Source organism: Thunnus maccoyii, chromosome 3, assembly GCF_910596095.1.
Source record: "Thunnus maccoyii chromosome 3, fThuMac1.1, whole genome shotgun sequence".
In the NCBI taxonomy this organism is placed as follows: Eukaryota; Metazoa; Chordata; class Actinopteri; order Scombriformes; family Scombridae; genus Thunnus; species Thunnus maccoyii.
Window position 1 is genome coordinate 25,233,565 of NC_056535.1, and position 27,516 is coordinate 25,261,080.

At 39.3% G+C, this 27,516-nt stretch overlaps 1 protein-coding gene across 5 annotated transcripts in view; it reads left to right on the forward strand.

The window, feature by feature from the left end:
* Positions 1 to 27,516, forward strand: part of slc12a5a (solute carrier family 12 member 5a) — a 180,498-nt gene that overhangs the window by 99,307 nt on the left and 53,675 nt on the right. For 4 of the 5 annotated variants that reach the window (XM_042407043.1, XM_042407044.1, XM_042407045.1 and 1 more), the window contains 2 exons: positions 23,894 to 23,994; positions 25,880 to 26,017. In XM_042407043.1, coding sequence (XP_042262977.1) covers positions 23,894 to 23,994; positions 25,880 to 26,017 — 239 coding nt within the window. Of the gene's footprint in view, positions 1 to 613; positions 701 to 23,893; positions 23,995 to 25,879; positions 26,018 to 27,516 lie in introns of those variants that run through there. The other variant, XM_042407047.1, reaches the window with a different exon arrangement.

The window sequence follows — 27,516 nt, forward strand, 5'->3', positions numbered from 1 at the left end:
AACACAAATTTGCCATTAATTAGTAGTATGAAGATCTGCCTTCTTTTCAGTTTGTTGACTGGTTTTGGATTTTGCCTTATGTTGGATCTTTGGTTTTGAAGAGCCTCTTTTATTTAGACAGTTATGCAAAGAGTTTCTCCTCAGTATTTCATGGTAAACACATTGAGGATGCACCAAAGGGACCAGATTAAAAAATCAGACTTTTGCAATGATTTGTGAAAGTGTTATGATTCTTCTATTCAACTGGAAAAAGATACATTTGATGTTTGTATTTGTTATTTCGGAGTTTCATAGTGAACAGTATGGGCTTATACACTAACATGAACACGAGAGGTACATGCACCAGTAGCCTTGGAGCAAGTTAGGCACATAGGCAGTTTACCTGATCTGTTATACTATATAGTTGTTAGAAAACAGCTTTGTAGTTCAAATGTTCGCTTCAGCAAACTCCATACGCTGATGAAGACTAAAAGATGCAGTTGAAAGCTCCATAAATAGCAAGTTAAGATTAAGCTTGAGTTATGCGTTTCTTCCAAGGTGAAGAATGAACTTTCACGCTCTACTGTATACTGTTTCTAACATTACAGAGTATATACTGTATTTAGTCCCCATGGAGGATCTATAAGAGCAGCCAAAGAAGAGTCCAAAGGTCCATCTGATGAGTAACAAGAGAACAGAAGATAGACTGGATGACACACAGGTGAAATGAGAAAATCGACTTGAGTGGATGCACCAAACACCCATCACACGTATATTGTGCTGTTGGATGAACTGAGCCAAGTAATGTTACAGTTGAACATAACATAAACCACCATAAAGCACATTGTCTTTACCGTAGAAAAGACCCATCTACGTCTGCATGCTAGTAAGGGACAAAATTAAGTTATGTAACATTTAACCCACACATGACTCTACTTGTCTTGTCCCTACACTCAGGTTAAACCAAATTATCATTTCTGCAACCATGCACGATTTGCGGTGTTCCAGGCGAGACAGTCGGCTCTGCAGAGGAGCAGCATCTTTATTAAAAAACAGCAGCAACGTTGTGTTCACGGAGCCCTTCCGCCTCACTGCTAATGATAACCACATATGTGTCCCTGCTAGTGCTTCATTCATTTCAGCCTGCGTGTTTGCAAATACTGAGTGCTTTTTTTTATGGGTTTGTTTACTTTACTTTGTTACCCCTGTCATATGGTAAGCTTAGCTGAAAGACCGATTTCATGCATCTAAAAATGTCTACAAGAAATTTTGACGTTTGATCGAAAACAGCAAATATAAATTCAGATTTATTTTGCAATACAAGCACAAATAGCGCAAAAAGTTGCTTATCTTAACCTGTTCTCCTGTCCTGTTGAGACAACAAAATGCGAACCGTGGGAGATGCCCTACATTGTGTTTGCCCTTCCCCGCTGAGCCGTCGGGACACCTCACAGCTCTATATCTTAAAGACTGTATCTTTTGTTCAGTGTGGATGTAGTGTGGGCTGAAGAGACTGGTGCATTGTGTCTGAGATGGATGGATCTCGATAGCAGCACGACGTCAGTGTCTGGAATGAATAGATCCCCTTTGTTGATCTCTTCCTCAATTTCTATCTCTGTTCTGGCTTTCCCCCCCCCTGAGCTCATATCCCGCGCTCCATCTCTCCCTCTACTGCAGCCATTTTTCTTCCACAACTGTAACACTGCAGTTACCCTTCTATGGTTTCTTTCCTTTTTGTGTTTATTTATCTCCCTTTCCCACTGAATAGTAGTAATAGAGACAGAAAAGGTAGGAAGAGAGTCAGACTGAGGAAAACAGAAAGAGAAAAGACGTATCACCTGCCAGCTTGTCAGTAAGAACTATGACTGTGCGACATCCCAACAGCTACGTTGTAAACAGCTGCATATTTCAAAATGCCCAGCCCTGCCCATTTGTCTATATGCACAGCACACACCGCCCTGAGGGATTTCCTCTGTCCTGAATAAGGGGTTGTTCCAGACTCTCCCTAATGTCCTCTTCAGCAGTGGAGGCCTGAGAGATAAGATACGAGACAGACACGATGGATGGATGTAGTGATAAAACTGTGACAGCAGAAGATCACTTTAAAAAACTTACGGCCGGAAAAGTGCTGTGACCCAATGTCGCATTCTGTCTGAAGGTGGAAGTTAAGACCTGATCGATCATAATTCACTTCCCTGTGGTCCAGCAGAAACCCATTTATGGAAAAAAAAAATATTATTTGTGCTTTCCCCTCAGAACAGCTGCTAATGGCCGTTGTTAGTAATTGTGTGTCATTTTGCTTTTCATTGTAAATCACAGGTTTAATATATAAAGGTCACAGAGTAATAATAGAGTCATACTAGTGGTTATATATGTTTACATTGTATAAAAGTGATAAAAAAGCCACACAGTTTGTTGAGCAGATGGATGGACATTAGTTCAGGCTGTGGATCCTGTGGTTCAAAGTATCCCAGCAAACCAGCAGCTTATCAATAAACAAATCAACAGCAGCAAAATGAGGCCTCGTAACAAAAGGTAGATTCAACATACAGAACACTACACTAACGACACTAGTAGCTCTGTGAGGCTGTACGTAGGAACTGTGGTTCTTTGAGCTAAATGAACATCTGCATGCTAAGATGCTCACTATGACGACGCATTCTGACATTTAGCAGGTATGATGTTCACTATCTTAGTTTAACTGGTTGATGGAAACATGATTAGTTTTACATAAACAACAAATTATAATTTTAAACTGATGATGGTGCAAGATGAAAAGTCAGGGGATCAACAGGAGTTAGTTGGATTCAGATATTTTAGTCTGGACCAAGCTGGTGGCGGTCCAACCAACGGACTGACAGTGCTGTCCCTAAAGAGCATCTCTGGCTCAGGAGGGTCGTCCACTAACCGCAGGGTTGGTGGTTTGATCCCCACCTCCTCCTCTCTGCATGTTGAAATGTCCTTAGGTCCCCAAATTGCTCCCGACAGTCAGGCTTGGTAGCTTGCTGCAGTACGTAGGTGTATGAGTGAATGGGTAAATGAGCAGCAAAAACACTGTAAAGTGCTTTGGAAAAAAAAGTGTTATATAAATGCAACCATTTACTGTGGCCAAAAACATTTTAAACTTCAGGTGGGCCTGAAGTAACGTTGTCATGACCACGTTTAACTAAAAAAGATTGGAGCAATTTAGCAGTGTGCAGGTAGTTTTTTGTTCTTTTGTGCTTTTTGTTTTTGTTTTTTGTTACCCAGCATCTGCAAAAATGTATGAAGGTGCGTCTGCCCACTGATATTTGTTAAAAAAATATTTTCAACCACAACTTAGGATCCAAAAAAGATCATCTTTGTATCGAAACATTTGTTTAAAGAGTTCCATGATACAAAGACAGATGCGTCAGAGATACATGAAAACGTTGCATTCTGTTGCGGATGAGCAAAGCTGTATTTCAGTGCTGTCTTGTGGTTTCCACTATTTTTATTAAGCAGCTCCATTTGCTGCTCCATTTCTGTCTGACAAGCTGGCGGCTCACTGGGATTATTTCCGACCACAGGATCTGTAGACGGAGCTGTCCGTGTCTGTACGTCAATATCCCCTCTGGACTCATACCATCTTATGTTGAAACTAGTTCTGAAGCAATTTAATCCATTAGTCCAGTTGACAAAAACTTTGTCAGGCAAAAATGAACAAATATGATACCATTTCAGCTTCTGAACTGTGAGGATTTGCTACTTTTTCTTTTTTTTATATAAGTGTAAATAGAATATCTTTGGGTTTTGGACATAAATAAGTTACTTTGGGCTCTAGGAACACTATTTTGTGACATTTTCTAATCTAAACTATTAAATGATTACTCAAAAATGGATAGATGAATCTATAATTAAAATAATAGTTTGTCACAGGCACAGAGCCAAAAAATTATAATAAGAGAGTACAACAGGCTCACACCATGTCCTGCTCTTAAATAAAGTAATACAGCTTTGTTAATGTTACATGCGGATTTTGACCTTTGCTGTCCAGAACTCCTCAGATCTCTGAGGGCTGATGAGAGATGGGAGAGTAACGAGCAGGCAAGGACAGATATCAGTCACTGTAACCGAGTTTCCATGTGTGTATATATATGTGCTAGTGAGTCTGTGGGATTGTATGTGTGTGTGTGTTTGCGTAAGAGGGAGAGTCTGAGAAGGGCAAAACGTTATCAGTCACTGTCACTAAACACTGCAGTCTCTGGCTCAGCTCCACACACACACACACACACACACACACACTCAGAGACACACATGGACACACAAACAGAAAGAGGTGCAGGATGCATAATTCATAAGCGTAATCAAAGGCAGACAAAAGCCACAGTCTTTGAGTCTGTGGGCCCACCAGGACGCAGTCTGACATACACACACCCGCTCTATTGAAGGGAACAGTAGTTCCTACCAACCAGGCGACAGTCTACAGAGGGTACGAGAGAGAGAAAGACGGGGAGGTGAAGAAGAGGAAAAGATGGAGAGAGAGCGGATAATTTTTCAAACAGCCTCTTCACTTCCCTCCTCTGCCTAGAGGCCCTCTCTTACAACTTCCTCTACCTTTTTTTTTTTTTATTTAAAAAATAGTTCTGTCTCGACCAAGAAGAAGACAGCAGAGAGGAGATAAACTCCCCGAGCTCACTGGCGATAACTTCCTGTTTCATTTGTCCTCTCTTTCCTCCAGAGTACATCCAGAGAAATGGGTTTTCTGTGGGAGCTGGTCCTAAGGATCCAAAGTTTAATCTTTTTTTTTTTTTTGTGCTGCATAACGCATTAATATTTTATGAAATGCAGACGACTAGCACCCATAAGTATTTAATAAGCCATATTTAGTAATGACATTATACTGTACAACGATTCGAGGTATGCACTGATGCACTTTAAAATCTGCATCCCTATTTCTGGGGTGATGGGACATGTTGAAGTGTGTTGCGCTCGTGCTTTCATGGTGCCACTTTCTCTCTCTGTCTCTCTCTCTCTCAGGACACAGCTGTAAAAAGCTCAGCTCTTAAAGCTTTCATCTCTGTCTAAATCCAAACCCGTGTTCCATTATTTATTTATCTGCTGGAGACTAGAAATATCCGCCAAGATCTGCCAGTCTTCGACAAGATGAGCCTCGGCCTTGCGGTGGGTCTCTGGGCGGAGCGGTCACACACAAACAAACACACACACACACACGTACACAAATAAATGGGAAAATGAGCACACAAGTGTTAGAAACTGAGATTCACAAACACACACTGAGGCACATATACTGTACACTATCAGTAAATGACTGGGACTGCGCTCAGCCGTCCAGGTAATGCACCTGTACTGAGGCACCTGATAAATCCCTGAATGCTGTAGTCTTATCTGCCCGAGCCAGATTGGAGAACAAGGCTCCGGTCTTTTTTGTGTGTGGCTCTGTCTGTGTGTTTGTGTCTGTGTGTCTGCTCAGGACGGCCTCTCTGTCTGGCTGCTGCAGTGCTTCAGCCTGCAGTCCGTCTTTCCTGACTCCATTACTTTTCCCATTCAAGTTGATGGGCAATAAACTCACCTCATAATGGATGATCTCTCGCTACCTCCGCCTCGTTCTCTTTCCATCTCTCTTTTTATTTACTTTAAAATGGCAGGTCTTTGGTGCTGACTTTGCTGCAGGACTACTGGCCTCACAAGTTGTAGTTGAACTTAAAGCTGTGCTAATCAATATTTTACATTAACAGTGAGTCAAATGACAGCGTGTAGAAAGGTGACGCTCATAGTGATGAACCCACAGAGAATTATCATCTACCTCTGCAGTCACTTTCAGCTCACAAAACATTTTAACATCTTTCAACTGATTGTTTTGGTTTGGTTGGAGACTATCTGGTGAACGTAGCGGAGCATTTAGCGGATAAAGAACCAGATATTTACCTTAGTAGTTGTTTGAGACCAAAAACAGAACCAAAAGGAATGTGAATATTGGACTCACATTCAGCAGGTCACCATAAAAATGACACCGAATGAATGCTAATGTCACTTTGTAACTGCTGGATGTGTTAGTAGGCAACTGTTTGCTAATACTTTAGCATATCAACTATATATTGTGATGATAATAATAATGTAAACCCATTGGCAAAAAAAAAACATATTATTACCAACTTATTTCAGGAGGCAGCACAAGAAGGTTAAACAAAAATGACAACTATATGACAGATTTGAATGAGAGACATTTCAACTTAATTAGTTAAAGGGGACATATCATGCTTTTTGTGATTTGCTGTTACTTTTATACTGTTATGATGTAGAATATCTATGTTAAACATGGTCACAGTTCCAAAACTTGAGGTGAATGTATGTAAAAATGTTCCCTGCAAGTCAAAACCCAGGGCTTCAGCCTGCTCTAAACATTTCATTTGCTCTACTTACTCCTTGAGATGACATCAGATTGTTCGCACATGCCCACAATCTGCTGTCCGTTCCGTAGTCTTTGTTGTGAAGGTTTTTCAACGGGTCGTTCACGTCGTCCACTTGTATATTTCAGATCAGATTCCAGCTCGAGCATGTACGGATGTATATGAGAATTTCCATTTTGAGTAAAAAACAAGAAAAAGAAGTGAAATTCAAACAGCTACTGTTTGTTTACGCAGTCTCCAGACCCACCGTAAGTCTGCTGAGACACAGCCTCCGGGAGCTAACCAATCAGAATAGAGTGGGCTCATCAGGAGGGGGGCCTTAAAGAGATAAGAGCTAAAACAGCCTGCTTCAGACAGAGGCTGAACTGAGGGGCTGCATAAAGTACCAATATAAGTTTTTTGAACTGTAAATCATGCAAAGATATTCTAGTAGAGCCCTAGAATAAAAATATAGACCTGGAAATGTGCATGACATGTCCCCTTCAAGTGAGAGATTGCTAGATCTAGGACCATCATATTATGAATTACAGTCCTGGGCCCAGGTCTAATAAATCTGACCTGGGCAGTTCAGTCACTTGCACATTAACAAAATTAATTACAGGAAAAATGTTGATAATACAAACACTCTGGATGGTAGGCAGTCTTTTTAGCGAGTTATGAGGAAGAAAAACATGTCAGGTGGATGTAAAGTAACTAAAATGATCTGTTAGCCACTCAGGATCATGATACATACACAGTGTGATGGTCCTGAATCAGGACAAGTTGAAACTGTTGTCCCTCATACGCCTGAACAGTGATTGAGTTGGTTGCCTGAGTTTTATGACCCTCTCCGCTCGTTCATGTTGTTGCCTTGCAAATCAGCTGAATTTATGCTGTTAGTTTCTTGCAAATTAGTCTGATGTTGATTTATCCCCCTCAGCCTTACACCCCACCGTGCCAGCTTGCCTTGACTCTTAGAGATGATGGTGAAATGTTTCCTTGAAGTTATTTTTGGCCATGTTACATAATAAGTCTCTTTTTCTGTCTCTTATCATGAAGTGGTGTGATGCTGCGCAGTTGGCAGGCAAGACAGCACTGAAGCAGTAATTGTGTTGTATCATAGAGACATTTAAGGATGTTTTAGCTCCAACCAGCAGCTGTCGGTTGGTCATAAGAATATTAGAAAACTTTTGGCATTGTGAGAGACAGCTACAATTACACTGTGAGGTTTACCACACCAGCAGAGGCAGACAGACCATCTGGGCTTGTGGAAGTTTTCCTAGTGGGTAAGTCGACCTTGCAAGCCAGAAAGTCTCATGCCGGTTGGTGGAATTACGTTCTATTTACCAGCCAGCCTCTGTGATAATGTTCTGCATAAACTCAAATCATGTAGACCAAACATTATGCTGCCTTCAGGAGCCTGTGTAAAGATGACATCACCTGAACAAAAACTACAATGGATTAGATACAGGATGATATGAATAGTCAGTCAATTTCTACAATCTCAGAGTTACCAAAATGTGAAATATACAGAAACCTTGTCTGCAACTGATGTTAAAAGTCATATATTTATTTTATTATTATTATTATGCACTCACCAACCACTTCATTATGAACACCTGTGCAATCCAATACAACAGCTCTGCCATAAATTCTACATTTATGAAGCTTATACATTTTCAGTTTTTGTTGACATTGTCAGAAAGAGGTAGAATTATCACCTTTCTGACAATGTCAACAAAAACTGAAAATGTATAAGCTTTGTAAAAGTAGAATTTATGGCAAAGCTGTTGTATTGGATTGCATTAGATTGCACAGGTATACATAATGAAGTGGTTGGTGAGTGTATTTAAAATTAGATTATATCAGCTATCTTAAGACTTCTTTTTACCATTGCTTTTTCCTTAAGTGTTTTTAATGGTTACTTTATCTTGTCTTGTCCTGTCTTTTCAATTAAATTGTATCCTATTTTATTGTATTCATCCTTGTTTTATCATTTCAATGTAAATGCTATGATTCTTTGTTTTTATATTAAGCACTTTTTATTGTATTTTATGCATCACTTGTGCTCTAAAATAGTGTTAATGTTATTACATAAACTCCCAACCAGTCTAACCAATTTGGGTCAGATTTCTAGGTTGTGATATATATATATATATATATATATATATATATATATATATATATATATATATATATATATTTTTTTTTTTTTTTTTTTATCTGGACATCCAGGATGCCAGATTATAATCTCAATTTAGTCAATTTAGCACCAACATGGCTACAGATTATCAGAAATTTTATGCTTGTTTTTTTTATTTATTTATGGCCATCAGAGATTTTTAGCCTTTAAAAGAGTTCTCCACTGATTTCACTCTTATGATATTGTCTCAGTCACAAACAGGTATTCTTTGAAGTATAAAAATTGACGCAGCGGAACCAGATATATTTTATTCCACACATTCTTCTTCCTCATTAAATGTAACCTGACTGCCGAGTTTGGTCAGAGATTCAGGTATGTTATGCTAGTAGCGGCTAACCTCAAGTTAATAGTCTAACACAGAGATGAGGGTACAGGTCTGGTTTTTTCTAACTCCTCACTGCCAGACTTTTTTTTATTTTCAAATTTGTAGTTTTCAGCCCCGACCAACACTGACTTGGCAGTTTATCAGATTTTGTGCAGCTCCCCCTGGAGCCACAAAAGGCTTATGCAACTTTTTTCCATATGCATTGGATGTGTAAAATAGGAGTTCCTCTTTTAATCTAATTTCCTTTTACCTCTCACCATTCTACTTGTGTGTTCATTTCACTCCATCTCTTAGTTGACCAGACATTCACCCTGATGTGTTAGATTCATTTTCTGAGTCCACAGCCTTGCCTGTTGACTTTGTTATTAGTCTGGAGGAGAGGAGCCTTTAGGGGAGAAGACTTGAGGTGGTGAGAAAAAGGGCAAAAAGGCAAGAATTAGGAAGGAGAAAGTAGAGAGAGGTGTGTGAGAGAAGACTGAAAAGACCACGGGGATGTGGTATCACACCTGGGAGGAGAAGAACAGAGAATGAAATTAATGAGGAGAGCTGCTGAGAGAGGAGAGGAGGACGTGCCACCCCAACCACCAGCCCCCTTTCCCCCATCCCCCGTTGTCCTCCGGGCTTTGGCTAGATTGCTTTCTCTCTGACTTGGAAGTAGTGGTGGGGAAGGATGAAGAATATGGCCGCAGCCAAGGGGGTCAGTCAGTGGAAAAGACACTCAAATGTTAATTTGCACCTCGATTCACACCTCCAGCATTCCATCAGAGAGCCAGAAAGCTGCAGACCTGGCGAGATGATAGCCTTGTCACCTTCGATCAGACCTAGCAATCGCATCCCTGCCATCTATAAAACTTTGCTGCAGACGATTGGATCACCATCCTTGTCCCTCTTCTATCCCCCTCTCTCTCTTTCTTTCTCTCACTCATATTCTGACTCAGCCAAGATACCTCTCTCGTCCTGTCACAGGCTACTGAACCCTCTTATAGGAGCCCCTTGTCCAAAAATGTGCCAAATGTAATAAAAGTGTGATAGCGCTTGGCTCCACGTCCGGACCTGGCACCAGAGCACCGAGAAGGAAATTATGTTTCCGAGTTAAATTGGTTTCCTGGCATGTGATAAGTTGGGGTGAATTTTTAATCCATGACCTCATGAGAATATGTCAATCTCCCAGCTGCTATCGTTTCCCCTGTCCTGCCACCTCCCTTCTCCTACCTTGTGTCTTTGTTCTGGCTTACACTGTTCTTAAAAAAGCAATAGATAGCAGGTGTGGGACACCTTTGCTACTCAACCAATTACCTCACCAGTGTATAATCCTAGCCAACCTCACCTCTCTTCCCACTCAATCCTTTTCCCTCCCCGCTGCTCTCACTCCCTCACCTCCACCCACGCGATTCTTTTTTTCTCTTTTTTCATCTTTTCCCTTCATCCCTCCAGCCCTGTTAGGCTCTGTGGCTCACCAATTACAGCAGCAGTAGGCATCTAGCTAAAGTTACTCCCACAGGCATGCAGGAGGCACGCAGCTGACTGACATGACACAGGGTGTTCTCCCATAGCCAGCCCACCACCTGAGGGAGTCTGATAGCCAGGCTCCACCGGGGCTCAAGTGTAGCTGGCTTTACACGGTTAGCCATTCGCTGCACCTCATACCAGGCGGCGCGTTGCCTTCCTGACACTTTTCTTGTCAAGTTAACATCCTGAAAGGCTTGTGGAAGGGCAAACAAGCCAAGGTATGACTGCGCAGAGGTGTAGGGTGCCGGTTTAATAGTTTAAAAGTTAATGTACTAGCACGTAAATTTGAGTGTGAAATGGAGAAATGTGAGCTTCTGAGAGGAGAGTGCTGAGAGTTTCTATTTGTGTGTTTGTGACAGTTATTCCCCCTGAATGCAACAGACAAAAGTTTATCTTAAGGGCATTGTTTAAGGCCACAAATCTATGATCTAAAATGATTATTTTATAGTGGCAGTGACTGTCTACATGCCTGCCAGCTCTCTGTTTCCTGTTATCTGATGTATAGAAATTCAAGATACTTAAGCAAGGGTATGTTTTCTAATCTGTGTTTTTGTGTCAAATGGAAGAAGATTTTTATCTTTCAAATGTAAGCGCAAGAGATTATTGAACAGCGTGATAATGTGAAAACAGAAGCATAGGAATAAATTGAATTCTGTCAAGGGACGATAAGAGTTTATGAAGAAAGTCTTTATGATATATATAGTGAATAAAAATCTCAGTCGGCCTTTTCTCTGCATCACGTCATAGTTGAGTCTGGCGGTTGTCAACATCTGTGTATCGTCGTCTGTCAAGATATTCCTCAAGCGAGCTGGTCGTCGCAGAGATTAACAAATAAAGAAGGCAGGGATGGCTTAGTTTTATTTGTCTGTCAGTCTCCTCCTGCATGCAGTCACCTCCTATGCCTGATGTCAGATAGAGAGGGTGCTGCTGGGAAGGCGTTGCAGGGGCCTGCCATTAAACAAAAATTAATCCTGACGTGCACAGCTAGAGGCGAGGCAGCGGCGGCGAGGGGAAATTGGACCAAACCTACCCATTCATCATCAGATATCGGACAGTGACATGGAGGCCTAGTCAACATGCTTAGAGCTGCTCTCATGTACATGCACAGGAATCCTCCTGACTCCCTCTGCTCTCAGCCAATGAGCTGCCGCACGCTGAGGAGCCAATCGGGAGTGAGGATCTCTCTGCCAGAGATGTTGAGGGGCTGGATAGAAGGGACTGTGTCAAAGTTGTACCCTGTGAGGCAAGGCGGCATTAAAATTCATACTGGGCTGAAGCACCGGTCTGAATACTGATAAGGGCACAGGTCTCGTCCTGCAGTGCTAGTGAGGAAAAAAGGGCATTCTTACATCGGTATTCGCACTTGTGTTCCTGACATAAATATAACCATAAAAATGCATCACGGGTGAGAGCAGCAGCAGCAGGCTGAAAGAAGAAGAATAAAGAGAGTCAGATAGGGGAGAGTGGGTGACAGAAAGAGAAAACACAAAGCGTGAGGTCCCGTTATACAAGGCTGTTGTGGCTCTGATGTGGTGCTGGAGCCATGATAGCAGCTGGAAGGAGTAGAGAGAATGAGAGAATATCTATTTATGACAGTACGTGTGTGGGCAGATGTGGGCATGTAACCGTATGCTGTTGCTATTTTTTCCTCTGTACATGATGTTTGTGCTTTTGATAGTGTGTAAATCACTTGTAAATGCAGTATTTTTTTTTTTAAAAAAAACAGGTAAATTCTCAGGCGACATAATCAATACTTGTGTCATAACCTGCAAACATGCTATTTGCGAATAAATGTTTGTAGTGGATTTGCACAAGTTGTAACACAGAAAACATGCAACACTGAAAAACAAGAGCGTCAATAACGGACTTCACTGAAATTACAGTGTTTAAAAGTTGTAATTTGTGCTGATGGGAGGTATTGCATTAGGTTTCAATTAATATGGAAGGTGAATCCCATTTATAGGTCTATGGCAGGGCAATAATTTAACATAATCTTTAGTGATGATATGATCACATTCACGGTTGTCTTGCGATCAGTTTTTTTGCGGATGCGCAGTTTCACAATGAATATGTTAATGTTCACACCAAACCAAGTTGTCACCAGTAATTATCTGCTTCTATCTTTATGATCAAAACACCCTGCTAACTATCTACAACTGTAATTGAATGACATTTACTAACATTGTAGTGCATTTAATTGCAATTTTGGACAAATGATAGTGAAAAGGCTTTAAACTCGGGGCTAACTGTTTTTACTGACACATTAGCTCTCGACTCTCAAATCTCCTTTTGTCCATCCCCTGTTTTGTAGTGGACTCATTTCGGTGCTGCAAATTTGCTTTGACAAAAACATTACTATAGCTACTAATAATAGCCTAGCATTAATTATTTGTGGGTTATAGTTAAAACCACTGAGGCTAAAGTCACTTTAAAGAGGGAAATCCTGCAGGTGAATGATTCTACTGCACGACTTCCACAGTGACTACGAATAAAAACATACAGAAAAGCGACTTTTGTTTATGTACTATTGGTAATTACTATTGGTAATTAAAAACAGTTATAGTGACATTGGAATCTAACCATTTCTAAAGCCATCCAGTCTCAAATATTTGAATGGACATGACACCTCTGATCACATTATGTCATTGTTTTACACATTTCTGTCGTCTAATTCAATGATTCCAAGAACATTGTAATTAAAAACTAACAAAATAAGTTAATTAGCTTTTTCTTTTACATGTTTTAAGAGTTGTCTCTGGTGTAATGCATAACAGTTGAACAAAGACCTTTGCATTGGAAACCAATTTGACTGTTTCGAGCTGAAATAATTACTCATTTTGCAACAAATTTGTTAATCAATTCATCTTTCAGGTTGTCTTTAGGTTGCATTTTTAAATGCCAAATATTCACTGCTTCGTCTGAATTGGGTGCATTTTCTGATTGTCATAGTCTTCTACGATTGTAAACAGAATATCTTCTTTTCTGACATTTTATAGAAACAATGAATTGAGAGAATAATCGGCAGATTAAACAATAATGAAAATAATCGTTAGATGCAACCCTGGACTCATTTCATATGTGTGTGTGTGTGTGATTTCGCATACATTTGCCATATTGTGATTATGATATATCAGTATTTGAAAAATATTGAATATGGTATCAGCCAGCTCTACAAAGCATTTATATCTGACATTTATTTTCACTTGGTTTTGTCTAAAGTTCAACACGTATCGTTGCGTCTCTGTGAACTGTATAATATTATCCTGCCTTGTAACTGAAAGCTCTTACATGTAGGTCAATTTTAGGCAAACTTGTTATGTTGGTTTTTTTTCCCAGAATTGCACATGGATATGTGTGGGTACATGGATGGTAATACACTGTCAATCCTGATTTGACTGGAATTTAGATTAAAGTGACCTTAATCCTTCACCTGACTCCACCCAATATTCCCCGTCTATGTCAGCAAGCAGAGAGCAAGCGAGAGAGAGGGCAAGAGAGAGACCTATAGCCTTGATTGCCGAACATGAATTAATGTATTACTGTGGTGACGTTCGGAGGAGACAAGAGAATTAATGAGTGACCTCAACAATGGCAGGGGAACGCAGCCAGAAAATCCAACTTTGTTTTTTTTTTTTTTTTTTAATTGTTTGTTTCCATCCCACTAATTCCATTTAAATTCTTCACTCTTCCACCTGATGAAGCATTTCTCTCTCTGGAAGCAAATTAAAAGTCTCTGTGAGCATATGCGCTCACTGTTTACTCCAATATGAGTCTGACTCAGAGCCAAAAGGAAATTCTATATTTACTTTTATACATAAAGTAGCCCTGAAGACATTTTGAACATGTAAAAAAAAAGTCTAATTTTTAAACAGCACAGGAGTGGTTCCTGGATTTCATGTGTCCCTGTTTTCATATAAAATGGCTGGCATCTCTGCTCAGACTAAGATTAATTGGCTGCCGCCGTTCTTATGCTGCTGTACAACACCATTCACACACACACACACACACACCAAATCAACAAGTGGTCTCTGAGTCTCTGTTGAGTCAGCTCCTCAAATATCAACATCTAGCACTTTGGCTTTTCCCCTTGAAGTCAGTCCTCAGGGAGAAAGAGCAGTATGGCAGTGTGAAGAGAGTGAGCGAGAGACAGCACAACAGACTGCAAGAGGAAACAGAGAGAGAGAGAGAGAGAGCAGTAATTGTGACTGTCACCACCTCACCACCACTGTAGAAGGTGGATCAATACACAAAGTCAAATAGTTCTCACCAAGTAATCCTCTGTGGCTCTGTTCAAAGATCTGTTGGAAAACTGTGAATTGTCCGAGTGAGAGCGGTGTGGACGAGGCCTCCACTCATCACAGCAAAAGTTATGTTTGTGCTCAAACACTGGAAGTGTCCTGACCGCTGCTGCTGTAGTTCATACTGACCGAGAGCAGACCTTAGGAGTGTGTTTATACACTAGTGGAGCAGCACTCACATACTGCACAATATTTCAGTGCAGCTTATAAAATCTTATTTTCTGACAATGTACCAAATCTCAAAGTAATTGTTTGTATATATATTTTTTAGCTCAATACAGAATTTGGCATCATACTTACATTACCCACGTATGATTTATGATTTCTGCTGGCTGTTTATTTCCTAATCTATGAGTGGGGGGGGGGGGGGGGGGGGACCTAAAATTCCCAAAACCATTGATAGCACAGGAGTAGGGTGCTAGGTAGTGTATGAAAGGGAAAAGATTTGCCACCATGGAAGAAATCCAGGAAGACATGCAGGAGGCTCCGGTGACAAAAGATGATAGGAAATGTTTCCAGGAATGGGAGAAGTTAGAAAGGTACTACTGAAAGATTTCTAATTACACTTTTTAATAACCATTCTAGTAATTTCTGGTCCCCCTTTATAGAATAGTATGTATAGTTAATGCTAATCTCACACCAAATGCACAACATGTAATATTTGCAAGGTATGGTGTATGATATATAGCAACCATACTGTACTACAGACTACATCAAACGATGTAAACAAACAAAATTTTGGGGAATTCGGAGGCTCACGAAATTTGTTTTATCAGTGAAATTGGTGCCATCCTAACCTCTGACTCTGCTGTCAGTTCGGACGGCAGATAACAGTTATTTTCATTAATGTCCATCAATAATTCCCAGAGCTCAAGGTGACATCTTCAGATTGTTTGTTTTCTCCAACCAATAGTCCAAAACGTAAAGATATCCCAATGACAGTGATACAGTATAAAACAGAGAAAAGCAGCAAAACCTCACATTTAAGAAGACGAAACCACAAAATGTTCACGTTTTGTTGAAAAATGGTCAAATTTATTATCAATTCTGTAGTTCGACTAATCGATCAACAGACCAATCGTTTCAGCTCTGCTGTCAATGTCAGTAATAATGAGCACAGATAGCACAGTAAATGTATCCCTATGGTAGAAAAACATTCTTAAAACAGTGCATGTATCAAGTATCAAGAGTTTCAATGTACGCACATTAAAATAAGCCGCTAAAGTAAAACATCTACTACAAGAAACTGAGAGAAGAGTGTAAATTCAGTGTTTTTGTTTTGTAGAGGATTTAGAAGAAGATCACATGCTCAGTGAGCAGCAAAGCTTTGGATTTTGACCATAGATAGGGAGCGGCTTTGATAGTGAGAGCCATTGTTGGACGGATCCCATCAGATTGAAGGAGGATAAGCTGCTTGGGGGATGCGGTCAGAGCAAAACTCTTTTGGGCGCTGTCATTTTTCCAAAAAGGGGATATCCATCATTCCTTTGATAATGGAGTTTTAATTATTAGGCGACGAGGAGAAATGGGCTGTGAAGAGATCAGTGATAGGATAGAGAAGTTGTCTTTGGGCCATTAGCCCTTCAGATATACAACAGTGTGTGTGCATGTTTGTGTGCATGTGTGTGTGTGTGTGTATTCTCACTAAGATCACTTGTCCCTTTGATCCTCTAAGAAGTGCTCTTTTTGTGTTTGCACATGAATAAATATGTGAATGAGTGTGTTGTGTGTATGTGCTTTGATCTGTTAAGAACCACTCATTTATAATTGCCTACAGTACGTAATAAACACTCCATAGGCTGGTCTATAGTGAGAAGTAAAAAGACATCCAGACACTCCATCACTGACTGGTATACTGTTATATGGTAATTTATACTTCTAGAAAAGGCAAAGCATTGCATTGGATTAGATTAGATTAAACTTTATTGTCATTGCACAAAGTACAAGCACTGAGGCAACAAAATGCAGTTAGACATCTAACCAGAAGTGCAAAACAGACCAGAAAAGTGCACAGTTACAGACGTTATGTAATGAATACTGGTGTAAATATATAAATGCAGGGAAGTAAAGATCTAACTTAAAAAGTGCATATGAATCGTTATATGTATATATAAGTATATACATGGCAAAATCATAAATGAATGATAAATGATGGGGTGATTATTGTGAGAGCAGAGCTTTAGTTCAGGCAGAGCACTGAAGTCAAGTTTGTATAAAATGATTGGCATCAGCTGTTTCATTCATGCTTCAGTATCATTGGCTGATCCATTAGCTGTTTGGCTGTCAGCTGACAAGTATCGTCCAATCATATTCATTTAGGTGTGCAGTGCGAACATTAAAACTGTCACTTCCCTCTCTCACTCTGCTGCTGCAGCTCCCTCAACCTTATGTGCTGTATGATTGTTATTGTTGATTTAACTAACATTTATATCTCATTTATGTGTTTATCCAGAATCCTCGTCACTGCTCGTCTGTATACCAACGGTAGACAGACGGAACCACAAATTTATTTTTCATTCATAAACATCTAATCAGTCATTAATAAACGGGGGATTGAACCTTAATGGAGCTTTTAGAGAGCAAAGAGAACTTACCATTTACCATTTACCATTCACAATCATACTATCAGGGTCCGAAATTAAATTAGCTATTAATAGGCCTACCTAATTATCTCATTGAAATGTACTGAAACGAATGTATGTGTAGTAGCAGTTTATTATTTTGTGTAATATGCTTGGCTGGTGGATCTTTTCATCTACCAGTCCCTTTGGCAGGTAAGTCAAAAAGTTAATTTGGGACACTGTACACTATATTATTGTCTCATGTTACATAAAACAGGAGAACAAACATCCATAATTTCAATTAATGTTATTTATATGTGAAGACTGCAACAACATTTATGAATGGTGATTTATGATGAAATACGGGTCAAATTTAACCTGGAACACACTCTATGTACAAATATATGTATCAGTTGCGCAAAAATAGATGAAAGTTAAAATATTTCCATTTTTGGATATTCTGGGTCACTTTAGGGAAACTGGCTAAAAATGGACTTCAGGCTAAAAATGGGTCAAATTTGACCTGAATAGTATGTCAGGGCTAAAGAGTTGAGCTTTCCTCCCAAAATCTAACTCTATAAATGCTATAAATTCCTTGACATAAATGACTGCACACTGTATTTTTTGTTTCCTTGTGTGAAACTTTGAGTGTGCTACTGTACATAGTGCATAAATTTCAGGCTGCGACAATTAAATTAATTATCATATAATGTGTCAACTATTTTTTCAATCAAAGACACCCTGAGGAAGACAAGTGTGCTGTTATGCGTTGGTGTAGCTCTGTAATGTACTAACCCATGTTTATTGGAGGGATTTTATTTTTAACCATCAACTTTAGTGCCTGGAATTGGATTTTATTTATTTTATTTATGAAGGTATATTTTTTTCATCTTTAAAGTGATAATTTTTTTTCCAATCAACTGAGTCATTGTCTATAAATGTCAATGAAAATAATGAAAAAGAGCTCAGAGGAGACATCTTAAAATTTCTTGTTTTGTCCAACAAACAGTCCAAATGCTGTTTAAATAATTCACTCATAGTTATCAATTTAAAGTAATTTAAGAAGATGGAAGTAATTAGTTCATACTGTTTACATTTCCCTCTGTTCATCTGTTCATCTGTGTTCAGAGATGTTTATCTCATCTATTCCATGTACAACAAGCCTGATATTATTACTCTCCACTGATGCATGTAGCACTCTTGTTTCACTGAGGTGTTATCATCCTCAGATGGTTACAGAGGTAAAAATAGTTAAAAAACATCTAAATAATCCACATGTTCTGAAAACCCTCCGTAGGATGCTCTAGCCTCCCTTTAAACTGCTCCATATGTTTTAACCTGCGGGTCAAATTGAGCTGAACCTTAAGTGCAGCAGAAGCTTTTACATTTTGCAGCCGCAGACATAAGTGTGTCTCTCTCTGCCCTCTCCCTCTCTGCTTCTGCGGGTTCCCATTTCAGATCTGGCCGCCTCATCTTTGTCTGTCTGAGCTCATATCTCTCTCCCTGTCACTATTTGCTCTCGCCCCATCTATCTGTGTCTCTCTCCATCTTCTCATATGCACCCTCATTCTCTTTGTGTTACCTTCCCCCTCTGCCTGCTTCTTTTCCTTCTTTCTGTGCTCTTTTTCATGGCCCAAATGTTCCTGCACTGCCCCTTTCTCAGCGTCCCCGTCTGAGTGGCCCTATTGCTCTGTCTCTGTAGAACAGTGTGCCGGCTGTTAGCGATGCCCCGACGTCATGGCACATGGCTGCAGCATCCTGGCTATAAATAACTTGGTCTCGCAGTGCTCGGTCCAAGACAGGACCGAGAGCCAGAGGGAGAGCAATCTGCTGTCTCCCTCAAGAGACGCTCGAAGGGGAAGGCGCAAATAAGACAGTTTACATGGCGCCGCCTTCGCCACCAAGACCTTCATTGTACTTGAAGAGTAAAGTGATTCAGAATTTAATTATTTTTTCTTGACAAGAGCAAACGTCTGGTCAGGAAGCAGTTGAAGTATTAAGGCTAATCAAAGGTTAAGGCTCTAAGCAGTGACCTGCAAAATAACAGACGTGGTTCTCGCTGGGTCCACGTGAGGTCTTGGTGGAACCTAACAGGACTACAACATCTGCAATCAACTGTGCCAGACTCAGATATGTTTTCATTGTTGTGCTGCATAGTTTTGGTTATCCCTCCTTTTTTTATTCTTGACAGAATATAAAGGATTTTCTGTTAGTTGTTGGTCACTTTGATTGATGACAGTGAATCATCCTTTTCTTACACTTCTGTCAAGGTGTTGCATGGTTTACGGTGCACATTGATTCATAGTTCTGCACTGACTATCATAGCACTGCTTTAACATAATGTGAATGATTATTTTGCATTCATTGTAATGAGTACTTCTAGTATTTACCGCAGCAATCATGTTAACATTTTCTTGTGTGGTCTGGACTTTGCTTCAGATTACAGACTGCAAATTCATCCACTATTACTGAAAAGAACATCATTATTGACCGTTTCTTCAACCTGCTCAATGTTGTTTTCACTATAAACAAATGAACCAGCACCAGAAACCTGACAGCAAACAAAGCAGAACAATCACAGTTCTGGTAGCTTCCATGTGACCCACTAAAGGATCTATTATTATTATTATTATTGTTATTATTTGGTACTGTACAGTAGCAGCATTATGTGTCCATGACAAATTTCCCTCTGGTACAATAAAATCTTCTTATCTTTTCTTATCTCTATCTGTAACATTTTTGAAGGGGTTCACCTTTTACATACCCACAAATCCACAACACGCATCTCAGATAGAAGCATAATTAAGCCGTTATAATCCCAGCAGCAGCACAGGCAAAGGTATTTCTCACCTTTGCTATCTGTATTGCAATAAAAGCCTGCAGTTCTAACCGGGCAGTTCTGAATTAACCAGTTTCACAAACTAATTGAATGACAAAAACCTGTTATAAAATGTCCAAAACTTCCAACCTCCATTAAGTCTAATTAATGAAGCTATGGCTTGTGACTAATACTCAAGACTTCCTGTAGCTACTCAGAGATAAACTATTTTATTAGCTGGAAGGCTTTTACTAGAAAGCCGAAAGGTGCCACAAAAAGAATTTGCGTTATCAGCATGTTTAATTGAATAAGGTCGGCTCATTCTTTCCTTTCTCTCACTTGTGTCCCTGTGATATTTCTTTAACTCATCAGGCCTCAGTGTTTTAGATGCTCAAAAAAACTCACCTCGGTGAGGGGTTAGGGTATGAGTGGAATAATCACACTGTAGAAATGAATCAGTCAACATCTGATGTTGCTTGTAATCCATTTCCAAAATACGTCAGAGGGAAATCAATGAGCCTGTTAATGATCTTGTACAACCAATGCCAAATCAATAACCCTCCCAGGAGTTTGATGCTGTCCTCCTGATAATGTTTGTTTTCGAGATTTGCACTGTGTTTATGGAAACAAATAAGGGTCATTAATAGTTTGAGCTTGTGAAGTGTAGTTTGTGAATGTGTAATAAAGTTTTGCACGTGACTGAAGTTACAAGCTACAAACTACAAATTAGGACCCTGTTTTTACAGCTGAATCCGATTGGTCAAACATAGAGTCACTCTGTCCAACCAGAGGGCAGATGGTTCCATTGCGTTCATCCCCTGTAGGTTGGTAAACATTTAATGTGTTGTATATTTAGCTTGCAGTTAGTTATTGTAAGGCAATGCAGCTGTCCAAATGCATCAAGTTCAGGAAGGCTGCTTAATGTATCCAGAATAGAACAGTAATGTAGCTTTAAGGATGTTAACAAACGTCTGCTAGCGTTATCAAAGTAGCAGCAATAATGCTGGCAAGGAACTTTTCAGGCTGAAGACAAACCAAGAATGAAGACGTACCGTAATTACTCATAGTTAGACATGAATCCGTGCCCATATCTTTGTATTTGCAATTTTGTGGATTTAGGATAGTCTAGCTTTGTTGTAAATTTGATGATAGTATCAGGTTCATATTGACTTTCTTACTAAGATAAAGTTAGTGCTAGCTATTAGCTTAGGTAAGGTTGATAGTAATAGTAAGCCAGCAGAAAGTTGATTATATTTTCTGCGCTGCGATTGGTTTGCATTTTAATCTTATTCTGTTTCTTGGCACAGGTAGAGCCGATGTTGAATTCATCCCTGTGGGTGCTTCTACGAGCTGACAGCCCGGTGGAAGTGTGAGCAGTGTGTGTGTCAATTATCCTGGCACTGATGATCCTGCTCAGTGTGTTGTTCAGAAATGCTGGGAAATACCAATTACTGTGGAGAATAAATGCTACAACCAATTACTAGAGACAATTCCAATGCTGCTGCGTATGGAGGCATACATATTCTGGGAGGGAGTGTTGCACAGAACAGCAGGAGTGACACCCAGGTTATAGCTGACCTGCCAGACAAAGTGGAGGATAACAGACAGTATTTGCATGGCAGAGTGGAACTCTTGGTCCAGGTCATATACTTGTCATCCCAAATTGCTGTTTTTAGAGAGTCTGATATCCAGAATGTCACAAAAAGCACAGTTTCATCTGTATGAGGATGTAGCTTCCTTTTCAATGTTTCAATTGTAAAGAGTTTGAGGTGCTTTATACCGTAAATAGGTTACTCGTTTTATTTGCTATGTAATATTTCTTGTGCTATTGTTTCTTTAACAATAAAGTGACTACAGTAAATTGTTTCTGAACAAATACATGTTTGTTATATTTTATTCCATAATCTATTTTTAATAGACCCTCACTAATGGCATGGACATTACATTACCTCATGACATGCAGTCTTTAAGAAGCTAAACAAAATGAATTATGACTTTTTAGAGTCGAATTTATTTGGCTCAAGCATAATTATATACAGAAGGTTGGATTACAAGTCACAAATATGAATGAACAGCTATATAGTGGGCAATTTAATATGGCAAATATGTAGTTTGATGTGGTGACTGTGGACCCTTCACAGGTGGTCTTCATCTGAAACAGGGGCAGCCTCTGTCTCTGTGGCCTCTGGAAAAAATACAATCAAAAATCTCAAAGAATCCATATATTGAATCCTTTTATGCCAAGAGAAAAAAAGAAAAGTTAACAGGAAACATTAATAATACACAGATGTGGCCTGTATTGTTTTGAAATACTTTGTTACTTTTCTGTTTTCAGAAAGCAGCAATGACAGTTTGACCAGAACTGACATTCATGCCAAATAGATTAACCAGATGAACAATATTCATATTTTGTGTGTATGACTTAAGTGTAACAGCCACCTCTTGCACAGCAGTGGAGTCAGTGATACATTTTCATGCAATGTCATGCCTCCTGCTGATCTGTGTGGCTATAATGGCTCCTGAGTGGTCGAGGCTGGTATAGCAGACTGTAAACCAGGCTGATGTCGATCATCTGGCCTTCTGGATCAAAGTTGTGACATCCTAGGCCCTGATAACATTTTATTTCCATGCCCCTGTGAACTTTTGGGATGGAGCTGTAGTTTTGGGCCTCCTTTACTTTGATAACGCTAGCAGACATTTGTTAACATCCTTAAAGCTACATTACTGTTCTATTCTGGGTACATTAAGCAGCCTTCCTGAACTTGAAAATATGCATTTGGACAACTGCATTGCCTTACAATAACAGCAAACTAACTGCAAGCTAAAAACACAACACATTAAATGTTTACTAACCTGCAGGGGATGCACGCAATGGAACCATCTGCCCTCTGATTGGACAGATTGGATTCAGCTGTAAAAACAGGGTCAAAATCATACTTGTAACTTGTAGCTTGTAACTTCAGTGTCGCATATACAGGTAGGAAATTTGTGTGTCTGTCTCCCAGACTCTGTGAAACCTCACTGTTGAAAATATTCCTGCACAGATTTTAATTATACATACACAAAATATTTCTACAGCTACAAAAAACGTTTTACACATGCAAATTATATCTCTGTGCACAAAACATTTCCACAACTGCAGAATTTTATTACACATTCACAAACCATTTCACAAGCTCAAAATATTTTTGACCCTTATTGGCTTCCATATGTGCCTGGGACTGTGAACTTGCAGACAGATGTTTCTCGGTGGAATCATGATGCCTACAGCAAGCTGTCACCTAAATAACATCACACTGTTTCTACCACTCTGTGTTTCGAGGGCAAAAAGCTGCAGAGTACTTGAACATTTCATATTGTTTCTCTGTGTTGGTGTTTAAACTTGTGATCATTTGTCAGCGTAGCAAATGGCTGATTGAGATGTTCCAGTTTCTGTTCTTACTATGGCCATATGGAATATATAGCACCGCACATATTGTGAATGCACACTCCATTAGGTATCGTTCTGTTTCTCTGCATTTCTGACTGTGGGCGCTTTTATGGAGACGACAAGCCTCTCCTCCTTTCCTGGCAGACGTCCGCTTTTTTTTTTTTTAGCCTTCTGTCTGTGTGTCTTTCTCTGCTAAAACAATAAATAAATAAATAAAAGAAAGTCATTCATCACAAAAGTCGGTCTGTTCCTCAAGGTTGTTGTTAGCCTACAAAAAAAGAATTTTGACATGAAGAAACTCTTGTCTGGCTTCTTGCTTTATGCTCTTGTGGATGTGGTCTTTGTGGTCTACTTTTATTTCTGTCCAGTCTAAAAGTGGATGCGTGTGTCTGTTTCTTGCAGGTGACAGTAACCCCAAGGAGAGCAGCCCCTTCATCAACAGCAGTGATGTTGCCGCAGAGAAGAGTCAGCAGTATGACGGCAAGCACATGGCCTTGTTTGAGGTACAGTCCAATATTCTGATTTGTTAACGCACACAATCAGGTGTGATAGTAAGAAGCAGGATGCACTCATTCTCACAATTCAGTGATTGAATGGGGGCTCTGACATCGATTAATGAGGGTAATTACTGTGTGAAGGGCGTGCGGGAACCTCGGGTTAAGTCAGGTAAATCTTACACTGCAACGGCGAAGGACTTAAAGGAGGCAATTTGCCTCCACTCTGCACCTATGTATTTATGTTGTGTTCTTGCTGGGATTTCTAAACAAGAAAAAAGAAAATCAGAAAATGAACAATTTATTGTGTAAGCAGTTGTTTCAGATGGGTTGGAATTTGCAGAGCAATGTATCACAGAACACAGGACAGAGAAATAGTGACTTATCTTCAGCGATCTAAGTCAACACTCACCAAATACACTATTAATGTAACAGAGTAGGGTTAAAGATGTGGATTTGGCTCGCAAGTATTATCTCTCTTCTCTACTTACTTTCCTCCGCTGAAGAATATCCTTTATAATGCGCTCAAAAATATTAGGGGCGGGAGGAAAAAACAATTCCAAGATGCATCCTGATGCTGATGTGGACGATTCTGCATCAATTCACAAATGTCAAAAATCGATTTTCTAAATGTTAGTTAATAATGTGATGTTGACTGAACGAATGGCGAAACACCTGGACAATCTACAGCGCACACATGCTAGAGTTCATCTTCACAAAAGGCAGCAGTGGCAAGCTTGTTTTGATTTAATGTCTAAATAATTACCTTTGCGAGATGAACGTTAAGTATATTGTGAACTTTATATGCCTTCAGTCAGAGACTAACATTAGTGGAACGGAGCAATGAACTCCAGCAGTAACAAACACACACTGTAGCATTAAACAACTTAAACCAACTCTGAGGTGAAGAAAGTAACTGGCTGTCAGTCTGTTTCACCTCAGAAACCCAATAAGCTAACGGTGCAGCAGAGAAGCTGCTCTCCACTGCTGGAGACATGACGTTAATAACAACACAGCACAGGACTCCGCCTCCCCCTCAGTTTATTATTCTCATACAGGCAGAAGACTGTAAGATGCTTTCATATTAATTAATTAATTAATTAATTAATGCAGTTAACTTTTTAAAATAAAAAGGCTGTGGACCATTTATCTTATCTGCCAGCTATGTTCATATTGTATTTCAGTGGACTAAGGACCCTACTGAATGGTTTGGTACACAGTATACTGGAGCAAGAGACTGAAAATACACCCCCCCCCACCCCAATACCATTCATTCAATTGAGAATCGATTCTGAATCGAATTGGACACCAAAGAATCGGAATTAACCTCCTAAAATCACGCAGTAATGAGTAAAAGCAATTGGCACAGTTTGGCCAATTGGAGATGTTTGGAGAGGTTCGGGGACACCAGTGACACCACAAACTAAAAACTCCCTTGCTCCCATAAGGTTAGGCCTAGAGGTCTGGAATTTTATTCAGGTTGACAAGATGTAGAAGGTATATGGTGATCTGCATAGTTCTGGCATAAAGAATGTCTTAATTATTGTCATTCAAATATGACTCATGATAGACGAGGACCAAAAACACTTTTTTGAGCCTTATTTGAACTGATGTAGTTTTGTTTGTGTTTTCGCCACATGCTAATAAACAAGCACATTTCCAGAAACTAGAAGATATCATTTGTCAAATGAAGCCTAATACATGCATTGTGGCCTTACAGTTCTTCTGTTATAAGCTTTTTCATTTGGGTGTGCCAAATAGGCAAAAATTCTATAAATAGGGTGGATGTTAAGGGGTTGAAATCGAATCATGAGATTCCCAAAGATTCCCACCCCTAAAGAATATGATGGAGACACTGACCCCAGCCCTCCTGTCTGTATTTGTGTCTGTGCAGGAGGAGATGGACACCAGCCCCATGGTGTCGTCTCTTCTCAGCAGTCTGGCCAACTACTCCAACCTGCCCCAAGGTAGCAAGGAGCACGAGGAGGCAGAGAACAACGAGGCTGAGTCATCACGCAAGAAACCTGTCAAGGTATTTAACAAAACACATGTATAACTACACACATACAGTACATACATGGAGATATGCATATTATGTATGTTATGTATGTTTACACATACAGCATACTATAATCAGGCATCATATATTGTGAAGATAACACAATTTGAATCACAGCATACACATTTGATTACATCAATTATATGTGTAGCTGTAGCTGTGGATTACTGTATATTGGTAATTGTGACTTAAATCCTTAAATCAGTAATTCATAGTAAGGAGAGTCCTTACAGGTGTGCTTTAAACATGATACTAAGCACAGTACATGCAAACTATAAATGCAATGTAATTATTTTATTCTTTTATCAGACCACAATATAGTGGTTGTTAAGTTAAAACATAAAACCTATATGAAACTACTAAAAACAATTAAAATTTTACAAATTAATATAAAAATACATTAACAAGCAGTAGTAGTTCAGCTCGTTATTGTTGTTTTATTATTACTTGGAGGTTCTGTTGTGCACAATTAGCAGCTTATTTGCATTTTCTGCTTTTTTTCTCTTCACTTTCCATTATGTAAATCGTATTTTGAGCTGAGCTTGCTACAGGTGACCTTTTTACTGTAAACTATGGTGATCTGTGTCCTCTGTAGCAGCAAACATTAGCAGCTACTTCTGGATGCATGAGGATGTAAAATCTATGTAAAATTCAGGTTAATCCTTTTAAAAATTCCTAGTATTTTTACTGAAAATTAGTCAAAACTCCAAACATTAGGTTTAGGGGTGCTGCAGTGAACGTAAAAGCATTAATGGGTCTTCTCGAGTTGTGTTTAATAAGCAAAAAGACAGTGTTGTCTATAACGCATTTTAATGCTAATGAGGTTTTAATCATCTAATTATATAAACACTTAAATATACTTAAAGTCCCTCTCCACTCTACCAAAAATGTGTCCTTCATTTGGATGTTTGAGCTTCACTGTGCAGAATGATTTATGTGCAGAGTTTAACACTAAAAGGCTGTTTTCACATTCATCTAATTTCGTGGTCCAGGACTTTTCAGTGAAGAAGTAGACATCTTGTATCCAGCAGTTAAACTTTTGAAATGGACAATACTTGCATATTCATAGGTTTTTTTAATGAGGTAGAGGCAGTCAATGTCATTTAAAGGATTTTTACAAGGTGATTGAACTTTTTTGAGGAAAAACCATGTCAGACACAAACTATTTTTTAAGCAGTTTATTTTTATATACAGTATATCTTAAAATATGCCAGGACAGGATCTTTCTCACACTATTTTTAGTCAAAACGTTATGAAAAACAGCTCACTGTTATCAGATATGTATGTTGATGCTTTCCAGATGAGTTTTCATGTTGCTGTAGCTACAGTTCAATACAGCACAGAATAATAATATTATCAGCTGCAATTTAATAATGATGATTTTATTGTTAAAAAATTGAATTCCTTCTTGAAAAAATACTCATGCATCATCATCAATTAAAAAATCAACATACTCAGTGTCACACAGAGTG